Below are 12,751 nucleotides of genomic sequence, written 5' to 3' on the forward strand. Positions count from 1 at the left end.
ACAGAAAGGTAGTCACATGTAGAGTGTTTCTATATCCAGATGTTTTCTCTTTTTCTAGTGAAATCTGAAGATAGTTATTTTCTAATTTTCACTGTGGAGCTTGTTGTTAGAAGTGAAAATTTCGATGATCTGAAATTGAGGGTGGTTTAGTGGTCAAATACTCAATACTATATAACCTCCTCTTCTCCCACTTTGTTTCCCACTTGGAATTACCTACACTCATTGTTACTATACAAAATTGTCACCCAAGCTAGCATTGGGCAATATTCAATAAGCTTATCAATAAGAATTCTCTTTCCTTTCTCTTTATAATTATTTTCCTTATTCTGTCTAATGTTGTCCAGATTACTATCTTTTATTTGTAGAAATTAGATTAATTCATTTTTTGTGGCTTTATTTTTATAAATTTAATTGATTTAACATATTAAGCAAATTCTAGGTTAAATATGAGCGGGGGAAGGGGAAAAAGACACGAAAAAAAGGAGGTTTGGTGGACGGGAACTGTGTGGGCGAGTATGAAATATCAAAAACTCAAAAAACGAGGAGACAATGGAAAGAGAAAAGAAAAAGGGAGGGGTAGGGGTTAGGAAGCAACTATTTTATCCTTTTTAATCTTTTTCTTTTGTCATTTTTTTCTCATTTTAAATTTTTTCATATTCACACGCTTTATTAACCTGATTGACACGCTCTTTAGCCATATCGGCTCAATTATCACCATACAAGCATAAACAATGATAAAAAATATTTATTAAGATAATTATTTTATTAAGCAAAAGTTTTAAAATAAAATAAAAAATAGAATTGATAGGCGGAGTTTACAATCCTAATGCAAATTTGGGCAATTACTGGGTATGTTGTGGCCGTGGCTGTAGTTTAGTGGTGAGAATTCCACGTTGTGGCCGTGGAGACCTGGGCTCGAATCCCAGTAGCCACAGAGTATTAAGTTTTCCCAGATCCCACAGTGTGGGATAAATACTGGGTATATTGTTGTTGTTGTTGTAAGCCATACAAGATAGGAGTGTTCATGGTTTGATTTTCCTCCAAAAACAACCCAAACAAATTAAGTAGGTCTTCAAGTATTTGAAATCATGAACATTCATTTGCATCCTAGAGGACCTAGACTCCTGCAATATCTCTATATGCTCGTTGATTGATTCAAATCATGATTATGAAAAGACTTGGGATAACTTAAATTATATTTTATTTCTTGTCTGAAAAGCATATCTAAATTCCGGTTTTAGTGTCCCTTTACCTCTGAGCCTATTTGATGATTTTTATAGGTTTAATTTATATCGGTTTTAGTCGATTTTTCGGTTATTTTAGTTTTTTGCAGGCTTTTTTCTTCTTAAATACGAGACATTTGCCACACACATATTCCGCCGACTATATTCTAACACAACACTAACAAACCAATTATTCTTTTAAGAAAATTTATCATTTACCAAAATATATTGACAATATATAATTAAATTAAATAGTGATGAATATTTTAAGGACTTAAGTAAAGACCATTTATTTTTAACATGAAATATATTCTTGAATTTAGCAAAATAAAAAACTACCATCAAATTAGATATAAAGACAAAGAACTTGTTGATTAATATAATGACAAAGAACTATACTACCAATAAAAAATGCAACGATTAAATATTTACCATAAAATTTTATGTAAAAACATATATATATATATGTATATGTATAATAAAGTTTTAAATACGTATTTATGTAGTCGGTTTTCGGAAACAGGCTGGCAGGGGTAAGGTATGCGTACACATTACCCTCCCAGACCCCACTATGTGGGATTTTACTGGGTAGTTATTGTTGTTGTTGTATTTCTGTAGTCGGTTTGATTCGATTCGATAAAATTATTTTTTGCATAAAATCAAACCAAACCAAATTTGATATATTTTTAAAATTTAAGACTAAAACCAAATCAAACCATAATATTATTGGTTTTTGTGTCGATTTGATTAGGTTTTCAATTTGGTTTATGAGTTTTTGTTTTTTCAGGAACACCACTAATTCCGCCTAATTTGAACACAATTTGGACAAGCAACTGATTCTAAAGGGGCATTTCTGGCATTCCGACATTACCACGTGTCATCTTATTATTAGCCCGACCATCTGTAGCTTCAAAGTATGACCGCCATCATGATATTTAGTAGGGGGTGGGGGTGAAAGTAGGGGGTGGGTGGTATCCACCGAATACCAAGGGTTGAAAATTCGGAAAATTCTCGGACAATTTCTCCTTTGTTATATCTCTCAAGTCTTCTCTAGTCTCAACCCTCTCTCTTTACACAAAAAAGAAAAAAACACAAAAATATTTTCTGTTCAGATCCTTTCGATCATCTCGATTCATCATGGCAAGTTTTTACGTTTTTCTGATTTCTGTTATTTTTATTTTATTTTATTTTTGCTATTTTGTAATAGTAATTCAAGGAAGTACGAGAAGAATTTTGATTTTATCTACTGATGCAAGTGTTATTTTATTTTGTGCTTTATTTTTTGTGCTGATCTGTTTTGGCTTTTTGATCTGAGTATTTATGTGCTGTGCGTGGCGAAAACCTGGGTTCTGGTTTAGTTAATGGATGATGGATCGGATTTGCTGTAATTTGGATTTTAATGTTTTAGTTATGGTTGAATTTAGCCACGGGATTTGTGGTTGTCTTACTGGTTTGATCCATGACTATTTAATTGTTGAGTTTCTTTTTGTATGAATATTAATTCAGGTTGTTTAGGATGTTGGCACAGGCGGATCCAAGATTTAATCTAATTTTTATACTAATTTAGTGGATTTTTTTCACACATATACGAAGTCTGAACCAAAGCTATTGAGTTGGACTAACCCATAACCGAAGCACTAGGTTCTGGATGTAGGAGCACACCCGACACTGTTATATGTGTGTGTGGAGTTAAAAATTTTCAAAAATGTGTGTGTGGAGTTGAAAATTTTCAAACATATAGATGTTTACTAACTCGAAATTCATTTCCTAGAATAAGTTGTGGGTGTAGCGTTACTAGGCAACGAATTTATAATCCTAAAGCTTGTTGTACTTGGGTATTAGAGGGTTATTCTATTACCCACATTTGCTTTTAACGCCCTTGAATTTTGAAATATTCAAAATCCATTGCCTCAGAGAATAATGAACATACATATCTTTCTCGTGTAGGAGATGAATAAGTCCATTTATTTACTTCTATAGTTCTACATTCTTTGCACTTATTATACGTACTCAGATTTTGATATATAGATACTTAAACTCTTTCATGAGTTGGACTTGAACCGGTATCTCTGGGAGCAAAAGATAGGCCCAGAGAACCACCTTTCATTTTGATTGTGACAAAAAAAGAATTGAGGGAACTTGGAGTTGGCGTGTGGGAATTGCTTGCTTACCATATTGTGGGTACAATCTTAGTCTGTAACTAACTTAAATTCCCTAGAGCTGCTTTTGGTTATACTTGGGTAACTTAGAGGGTTTTCTAATTAGCGTATTTACTTTAGCTACCTTGAATTTTTAAATTATTTTTGCATATACTTACTTAGTTCGTCTGTGTGTTCAATTGCTCGGCATTTTCCAGAGAATTTGGGACGTTCTATTTGGGTTTTCAACATGAAAAATACTAGTAAGATAATTATAATTGGAAAATTTTGTCTTTTAAATGTCAATAGGCAAAGGTAGAGAGTGGAATGTTTTCTCGATGCAGCTGCGGAGGGTTGATGTGTTTATAGTTTTGTGATTAAGATCAAGAGATGTGTTTTTGTTAAGCATGAATTATTTGCAAAAGTTGAATTCAAGCAATGCTCTGGTTCGTGATTCAATTGGCCTGTTTTGTATTGTAAAATTGGCCTGTTTCCAGGATATATCTTGTTCACAGTAATTTTTAGCAAAGTTGTGTTTGACTGTCAGCTCAGAGTGTGGGTAAAAAGGAGTCCTCCATCTTCAATTTTGGTTGAAGTGTGGTATCCAACTTGAATTACAGCTAGTCAAATTTGCTTGTACTCACCATCCGTCCCACTAAATTGTGAACTGCCCTTAAGAAATAACGGATCATTGTAGCTGCTAAGTGATTTTAGTTACGAACCAGACGATTTTCCAGCAACCTAGGATAATAGTCCATTCTATTATATCCCACAGACATTACGACTTCTTTATTCCAATAATGAAAAAAATGTCACCGTTCTTCTCAAGAATGAAAAAACTTCATGGCTTTGATGTCTTACATTAGTACGGATATGTGTAGAACTAAAAGCTGTATTCCTGTTCATTTAGAATATTTTGATTTAAATCTGTTGTGCATTTTACTTTTTCAGTTTCCTCATTTTTCTTTTTTCGTTCTTTGGTGTCAATTTCATGAACAGAATAGGTGGGGAACATGTTCTTTTATATTGGGTAACTCAATCAATGCCATTACTAAATTAATTGGGGCCAAAATATGAATCCCTTATATCCATTATGCTTTGTTCAGGCGATTTAGTGTTTAGAGGATTCATCATAGACGACTATCATTATACTGGCTGTCAACCTATCTTAGACCACCAGTTATGCTTTGAAGTAGGTTGAGCATTCACATGTATTGGGTGTTTGTTCTAAATTTTGTTTTCATGTATTAATATCTGTAGAATTGACGTGCCTCTGGTTTTGTTGTAATGTTATGAAGAAACTCATCAATTGATTGACCTCGGATTTTCTTTGTAGGCTAACTCTGCATCAGGCATGGCTGTGCACGACGATTGCAAACTGAAATTTTTGGAGTTGAAAACTAAAAGGGCTTATCGCTTCATTGTATTCAAGATTGAGGAAAAGCAAAAGCAAGTCATTGTGGAAAAGCTCGGTGAGCCGGCTGAAAGTTATGAGGACTTCTGTACACACCTGCCTGCAAATGAGTGTCGTTACGCTGTCTATGATTTTGACTTTCTGACAAAGGAGAGTGTTCCAAAGAGCAGGATTTTCTTTATTGCATGGTAATGCTGAATGATTAGCATTATTCTAATTTATTCAAGAATTTATATCCTTTTATTGCTTGTAATTATCCCCCAAAAAATACTTTTATTGCTTGTTTTTGGATGTTGTGCACTAACTATTGATATTTGTTATTGTTACTGTGTGTTTTGCATAGGTCTCCTGATACCTCTAAGGTTAGAAGCAAAATGATCTATGCTAGTTCCAAGGATAGATTTAAGAGGGAATTGGATGGGATTCAGATTGAGCTGCAAGCAACTGATCCAACTGAGATGGGTTTGGATGTCTTCAAAAGCCGTGCCAACTAAATAAAGTTCTCTAGTACAGCATTGGATGTTCTCTTTACTTTTGTTGAAGAGAAGTGTTAATATTTGTTGGGACAGGGTCCTGGCTAAGATATGATATTGGTCTGTTGTCAAATTCTATTTTAAAAGGCTTGTCATCCTGTAGACATTATGTGGTTTTGGTCTTATTTTGTGGTGTTTGAGCGTGGAACTTATGACATGAGTAGCTTTTGGGGGCTGGTACGAGTTAACAATTGTTATCAGATTGTTCCTTCTTTCATTTTGTATGTTTCTTCTTATCCTGTTGCATGTTCTGTAATCCGTTTATGCGTTATCATGCTGGCTGGGTGCTGCTGCTATTTTTTGTCTGTCTTCCTACAATTTTTGTTAGTTTTTGTTTTAAATACAGGGCAGGAGGAGGTTGAATATTTTGGGCTGTTGCCAGTTCTTTCTGGATGTGATGACTAGATACTAGGTGGGGATTGAACATTTTAGCACTTGACAGGGTAACATGTACTACCTGGAAAAACAATCAGTAAATTATTTGAGGGAGCTTTCCTTGTTGGCAGACACCAATAAGTTAAAGACATTAGCTGTCTGCTCTCTCAAGTTTGACACTCTGGGGAATGTAGACTTGTCCCAAAGTGGGAGTTGAGTGGTGATTGTTTAGTGTTGACTCATATGGTGTACATCTAGTGGTGACAAAATGGATAAAAGAAAACAGTTATTCATTCATATTATCTATTAAAAAACGGGTTGGATAATTAACTGTTTAAAAGTGGGTCAAATATGGATAAGAACCATATTATCTACTTAGAATATGGATAATCAATGGATAACCAGCGAGTTTAACTTTTACATTTGTAAAGCTTAAAATTCGGAATTCCTCCATCCTCAAGTTGGGAGACGAGAAATTCTCCCAAAAAAAGAGGGAGAAATTCCAAAATAGCCAGATTTACAAGTGGTCATTAAAAAATAGTCACAGTTTCAAAAGTAATTAAAATCTAGTCACTTTTCATGTAAAGATAAATCTGAACGAAAATATTGTTCAAAAATCCGAAAAAATACTCCAGTATATTATACTGGAGTTCCAGTATAATATACTGGTTCGACGCTCTAATCTCTAGTATATTATACTGGAACTTTCCGCGTGTTGGAGTTCCAGCATAATATACTGGAAGTTTATACACAAGAGCACCGATCTCCAGTATATTATGCTGGAACTTTCCGTGTTGCAGCAAAATAGTGACTATTTTTCAACGACTTTGCAAACACTGGCTATTTTTGAATGACCAGTTCGAAAACTGGCTAGCCCACGGAAATGATCATATTCAAGAAGTCATGGACTCCGTCGATTAATTTATTTTTTATCCGTATTAAATATGGATCGGGTCGGATAATTTATCCGTTTTTTTGCATTACTCCTTTTCGACCAGTCCCATATTCGACCCGCCTGTTTGCCACCCCTATGTACATCTAATGGCGATGGTATGTGATTTAGCTCACAATGGAATACAAAAAAAAAATCTTGTGCTTTGGGTAGGTTAAAAATGTATACATATAGCTAGAGACGACAGACAGTTTGGATTCAAAGGCGTATTAGGTATGGCACTTTGCTTTGGGAAGGCTAAAAATTTGGTACTCCTTCCATTTCTATTTATGTAATGTAATTCGAATTTTGAGTAAAACTTTTTAATGATTAAGTTCTCACATGATCTTTTGTAAGCTAATAATGACTAGAAGGCAACTTTTGGAGACCGTTGAATTTTAGTATATATAGTTTTTCGCTGCCTATTGTCATCTCTGCTAGGCTGAAAAGATAGCTGTAGAGGAAAAAGTATTGAACTCTGCAAAAATCTGTAAGAGAAGTAAAAAAAAGGTTAGGTCGGAGAAAATAAGAGAACGCCGTCTGGTGGGTATCGAAGCCACGCGCCTTACCACTGAGCTAAGAAAGCTCTGATGTTAACCCGAACGATATTTTATATATATTACCTTTATCTACACCTTAAAAAGACACTATGCTTATGGTCATCATTCCTATATATCCACAGCAGCATTAGCAAAAATCCCAATGCATTTTTAAAGGTTACTTGATAAGTTTTATTCTCTTATATATGTATTTGCTCCTAATTAGCAGTTTGATAGCTTTGATCCCCCTAAACACATGTTCATTTAGGCGTGTGAGAGCGAAAAATTGTAAAATCTAATAGGAGTATTTTTCAACTATTAATTGTCACGAAATTACATATAATGATTTAGTTGTTTCAATTTTGTATTTTTTCTTGTCTCTTCTGAATATACAAGACCATTTTTTTCTCAACTTCCCATTTCTTTTTAAGCCAAAATAGTAGAGTTCCAGTATATATATATATATATTTAAGATTTGAATTTTTGTGCAGTGGAATAGATATATACAATGATATAAAGGGCAACCCAATGCATAAAGCATTCCGCATCACGCAGGATCTGGGGATGAATTCCACCCGAAGGGGTGTGATGTAGGTAGCCCACCCTGATGCAAGCAACAGAAACTGATTCCATAACTTGAACCTATGATCTATAGGTTTCACTTTACAACGATATCTTTTATGAAATTGAATGGAATCTTTAATTATGGAAGAAACGTAATATTACTCATCATACGTGGTGCATTAAAATTATAAAATACTTGATAAAATTTTTTAAGCTTATTATTGGTAATCTTAGAGATTTATATGGTTATTATAGATGAGTAATTTTAGAAAGAGTGTACTATTATAAAGACGATTGTTCCTATTATAGGCAAAAAACTATTATAAAAAGGTAAAATATAATATAAAAATTAGTTTCTAGAAAAATTTAATTTTTATGATGAATGACTGTTATAAAAAACTCCGACTGCATTTTTTATTTTGAATTCTTAAAGTTCAATGATGCAGTAGTGATTACTTTAGAGCAAAACTTTTTTCCTTCTTTTAAATTTCAATTTATTATTCCACGCCTATCTGCTATTGTTGTTTCGTTAATCAAATGTTAACTAACAGATTATGGTATAATCATCAGACAATCATTGGTCAACTTGCAGACATAAAGTTTACGTACTTTCAAAACAACAATGAGACAATTCAATATTACAGACTTTGGAGGCTTTTTGTAAATCATAAATTTCAAAAGTACACGAGAGGTATTACTCATATATGTCTTGAACTCGATCCTTCTACATTTAAAAACTATTCAAGATCTTAAAATAATTGTTGGTATTTTCATTTTTTATTTGTTAGGATAAGATTGATTTGTTAACAGAGAGAAAAAAGCAAAAAGAAAAGCAGTGAATATAACGAATTTGATCTTTTTATTGATTTATGCACAAAGTACACCAAGGTATTACAAGAAAACAACTTGCAATAACTACTATAGGAAATGAATAAAACGAGGACAATGTGCAAGAAGGCCAAAAGAGAAGTAGAAGCAAACTGGTCTATATCGTAACGAAGAATCAATCTTTCAATTGAATATCTTATTCCATAAAGCAATTGCTTTATACTATTGATGTTTTAATTTTTTCCGCAAGAAGGCAGCGTTTATTTTGTTCTTCAGACAAAAATCTGAAAAGAAACAATGAAATAGAAGATTAGAACTTAATTCAAAGAAAAGAAGAATAAAAAGTTGGTTCATATGAAAAAAATACACAATTCAAACAGCTACTCACTCGATTGATTATGGAGAATGGCTGCGCTCCTAGAAATCCTTAATAGTGGATTGGAGGTGGGGGAGAAGCATAAATGTATACTGGTGGAGGAGGTGAGTTGTAGTAAATGGGAGGAGGAGACTTTACTGGTGGAGGTGGAGAGAGGTAGTAGTATGGAGGTGGAGGAGAAGGTGATGGCAGATGAGGAGACTTGTAATAGTAGGGTGGTGGAGGTGAGGGCGATGGTGGAGGTGGAGATTTATAGTAATAGGGTGTTGGAGGAGATGGCGATGGTGGTGGTGGTGACTTATAATAGTATGGGGCAGGAGGAGAAGGAGATGGTGGTGGGGGAGATTTGTAGTAGTATGGTGGTGGGGGAGATGATGGTGGTGGTGGAGGAGACTTATAGTAATATGACGGAGGTGGTGATGGAGATGGTGGAGGAGGTGACTTGTAATAGTAAGATGGTGGTGGTGATGGGGATGGCGGGGGAGGAGATTTGTAATAGTAAGATGGTGAAGGTGATGGTGATTGTGGAGGAGGAGACTTGTAATAGTAAGATGGTGGTGATGATGGAGATGGTGGGGGAGGAGATTTGTAATGGTAAGATGGTGGAGGTGATTATGATGGTGGTGGTGGTGACTTGTAGTAATATGGAGGAGGAGGAGAATGCGATGGTGGTGGAGGAGATTTGTAATAGTAAGGAGGTGGAGGCGATGGTAACGAAGGTGGTGGTGATTTATAATAATATATGGGTGCAGGTTTCGGTGATGGTGGAGGCGGAGACTTGTAATAATAAGGAGATGATGGGGACTTAGTTGGTGGCGACGGAGATTTGTAAACGTATGTACGGGTTGGGGGAGGTGGTGACTTATAAATATATGCTGGTGATGGAGGAGGTGGTGACTTATAAATATAAGTTGGCGATGAAGGTGGAGGAGATTTGTAGTAGTATGGAGCAGGTGTAGGCTTAGATTTTATGCATTTCGCATAAGGTGTCTTAGAGCCATAAGCAAATGGTTTTGCATAAAGTACAACTTCATAATGGTTCTTTGACTTCACTTTGAGGTTAGCACCATTTACTCCCCAATGAAGGTTTGTAGGAATGTCACAATTTGAATCTTTTGGAGCACTGTGGAGTTTAGCCTCGCAAGCCTTTGCTCCATATTTGCTATATTCAAATCCTTTAACAGTAATGCTAAATTTGCCGTTGATCTTTGTGGTACCATAACTCACAATTTTCTTGTCACCAGCCTTGCAAGTTATCTCAACAACAGCACCTAAATATAAAAAAAAGAAATAATATATTAAGTAACACTAAAATAATGGAGCTGCTAACATATGCCCCAACCTTACTTTTCCCACTTCATGCAAGAACCAAATTTGTCTTGTTCATAATATAAAACTAACCTTTCGATCACATGACAAAAACTTATATTTTTCTAATTTATTATTCTTAAACTAATAATTAAGGAAACACATTGCAAGTTAATATGGGCATTGGGAGATTTGTGTGCCAACACAGACTTTCGCCGGCTTCACGTGAGATAATCACACCCTCAGAATAAATACTTCATTACCAAACAAGAACTACCTTCATTTTCAATAGTTTACGAATCACTAACTTGTAATTTTTTTTGACATTTTAAATCTTAATTTTCAAAAGGAAGTGAAGGTGGCTTATTCAAATCTTTAATTGCACATTTCGAAATCAGTAAAGTATGATGAATCTTATATCCAAATTAAAAAGAAACATTTATGAATTCCTATAAGAGCTTAAAAAATAAAGCAACAAAAGGAAAATATAGTGTTAAATAAAAATGTTGATGATAAATTAAAAGAAATTAAAGGAAGTGGGTGTGGTATAAAGATTATTGTACCTTTTAGGTGTTTCTTGCCATGAGACTTTTCTGGATATTTTGAATCATAGCATCTAAAACAGTATACCTTTCCCACAACCTTGACCACCATATAATGACGTGGAGGATAGTAATGAGTAGGTGGTGGTGGTGAAGTGTAGGAGTATGGTGGGGAAGGCGACTTCTTTGGCGGTGGTGGGGAGGTGTAGTAATATGGAGTTGGAGGTGACTTTACTGGTGGTGGAGGAGAAGAGTAGTAATATGGTGGAGGAGGTGATTTCTTGGGTGGTGGCGGTGAGGAATAGTAATATGGTTGAGGAGGAGATTTAACTGGTGGTGGTGGGGAAGTGTTGTGATATGGTGGCAGAGGTGATTTTTTTGGTGGTGGTGGTGAGGAATAGTAATATGGTGGAGGAGGAGACTTAATTGGTGGTGGTGTGGAAGTGTAGTGATATGGTGGCGGAGGTGATTTCTTTGGTGGTGGTGGTGACGAATATTGATATGGCGGAGGAGGAGACTTCATTGGTGGTGGTGGAGAACTGTAATAGTATGGGGGAGGAGGTGACTTCGCAGGTGGTGGTGGGGAAGTGTAGAGATATGGTGGGGGAGGTGATTTCTTTGGTGGTGGTGACGAATATTGATATGGCGGAGGAGGAGACTTCACTGGTGGTGGTGGAGAACTGTAATAGTATGGGAGAGGAGGTGACTTCGCAGGTGGTGGTGGGGATTTGTAGTAGTAGTAGGGTGGGGGTGGTGATGGAAATGGAGTAGGTGGAGATTTATAGTAGTATGGTGGAGGAGGTGAATGAGAAGGTGGTGGTGGAGGCGAGGGAGAAGGTGGAGGTGGAGACTTATAATAATATGGAGGTGGTGGTGAAAGTGATGGTGGAGGTGGAGACTTATAATGATACGGGGGTGGTGAAGGTGATGGTGGTGGAGGAGACTTATAGTAATATGGTGGAGGTGGCGATGATGATGAAGGTGGAGGAGATTTATACACATACGGTGGCGGGAGAGAAGGTGACAGAGGAGGTGGAGATTTGTAGACATAAGGTGGCGGTGAAGAAGGAGTTGGAGGCGGCGGTGACTTGTACTCGTATGATGGAGGTGGTGGAGAAGAATATATATAAGGTTCTGCTGACGCTATATTAGCAACAACCAATATGGCTAATGCCACTAAGATTGGTGGCAAATATTGACGACCCTTGGCGGGGCCGCCACCGTGAAGCCTCATTTTATGCCGGAAAATTAATTCCTGCACCAGCCTCCCAAATATGGCTATTACTTAAATTTCCAAAAGCTTTGAAGGGGAAGAAGAAAGGAGATAATGTTGAGAGGTGATGCCTTTAAGGGATTCAGTGGCCAATGTATTTATAGTAACATTCCTATAGAGAAGTAGTTGTTAGTAAGAGCTGTTTAAAGGACCAATTCAATTGGTCTGATTGATAATCAAAGACTAAAAATTATTCAACTCTTAACAACTGGATCTACCAGTTATAATCTTATTTATTAAAGTCCATTTCTGGATCATTTTGAGTATTTTCATAGTATCTTTTTTGCAAGTAGTTAGTTACATGTATTCATATTTTAAACTCTATGAATTCAACCTTTAAGATTTTTAGTATTAAACTCATAATATTGGGCTTAGACCTACTATTTTTTTTGTAATTTTTGTAAAATTTTATATATAAATTTATGCTCCGCATCAAAAATAATTTTGATGAACCCGGTGCGTCGATTATCTACATCTGCTCTTCTACAAAAAACAAATAAATGAGAAACAACATATATGAATGTGCAACCTTAAAATGGTGTAAAGCAAAGTGATTGCTATTTTTTTTAATATTTCCACTCTCTTGCCATTTTGCTTTTCATGAAAACTGAAATATCATACAATTTTGCTTTTCAGCTATAGTAGAGTATTGTGGTTGACTTTGGATTTAAAAGGGGAATTGAAATAGAGCAATTTTTCTTGTAATA

General features: G+C 35.5%; 3 protein-coding genes and 1 non-coding gene across 4 annotated transcripts; 2 read left to right on the forward strand and 2 right to left on the reverse strand.

The window, feature by feature from the left end:
- TRNAH-GUG lies at positions 863-934 on the forward strand. Its single transcript has one exon. It is a non-coding gene; the product is annotated as a tRNA-His (tRNA).
- Positions 2,184-5,604, forward strand: LOC109213494 (actin-depolymerizing factor 2-like). The gene is made up of 3 exons (XM_019377305.1): positions 2,184-2,363; positions 4,698-4,963; positions 5,119-5,604. The coding sequence occupies exons 1-3, from the start codon at positions 2,361-2,363 to the stop codon at positions 5,267-5,269; spliced, it is 420 nt and encodes a 139-aa protein (XP_019232850.1). The 5' UTR covers positions 2,184-2,360; the 3' UTR covers positions 5,270-5,604.
- LOC109213509 (extensin-like) lies at positions 8,560-9,533 on the reverse strand (the record flags this gene model as incomplete). Its single annotated transcript, XM_019377320.1, has 2 exons — positions 8,560-8,829; positions 8,934-9,533. A coding segment is annotated over one exon (561 nt), but the record flags the coding sequence as incomplete, so codon positions are not given.
- On the reverse strand, positions 9,511-12,110 carry LOC109213502 (extensin-2). The gene is made up of 2 exons (XM_019377312.1): positions 10,793-12,110; positions 9,511-10,192 (listed from the first exon to the last, which is right to left on the reverse strand). Exons 1-2 carry the CDS (start codon positions 12,003-12,005, stop codon positions 9,534-9,536), a joined length of 1,872 nt encoding a protein of 623 aa, XP_019232857.1. The 5' UTR covers positions 12,006-12,110; the 3' UTR covers positions 9,511-9,533.

Source organism: Nicotiana attenuata, chromosome 2, assembly GCF_001879085.1.
Source record: "Nicotiana attenuata strain UT chromosome 2, NIATTr2, whole genome shotgun sequence".
In the NCBI taxonomy this organism is placed as follows: Eukaryota; Viridiplantae; Streptophyta; class Magnoliopsida; order Solanales; family Solanaceae; genus Nicotiana; species Nicotiana attenuata.

What these genes read in the sequence shown, in the direction of transcription:
- LOC109213494 (XM_019377305.1), top strand. An exon ending in AGGATTTTCTTTATTGCATG is followed by an intron (nt 4,964 to 5,118) that starts GTAATGCTGAAT and finishes TGTTTTGCATAG; the next exon opens with GTCTCCTGATACCTCTAAGG.
- LOC109213502 (XM_019377312.1), bottom strand. Translation starts at nt 12,005, where the DNA reads ATGAGGCTTCACGGTGGCGGCCCCGCCAAGGGTCGTCAATATTTGCCA. An exon ending in TGGCAAGAAACACCTAAAAG is followed by an intron (nt 10,193 to 10,792) that starts GTACAATAATCT and finishes TTTTATATTTAG; the next exon opens with GTGCTGTTGTTGAGATAACT.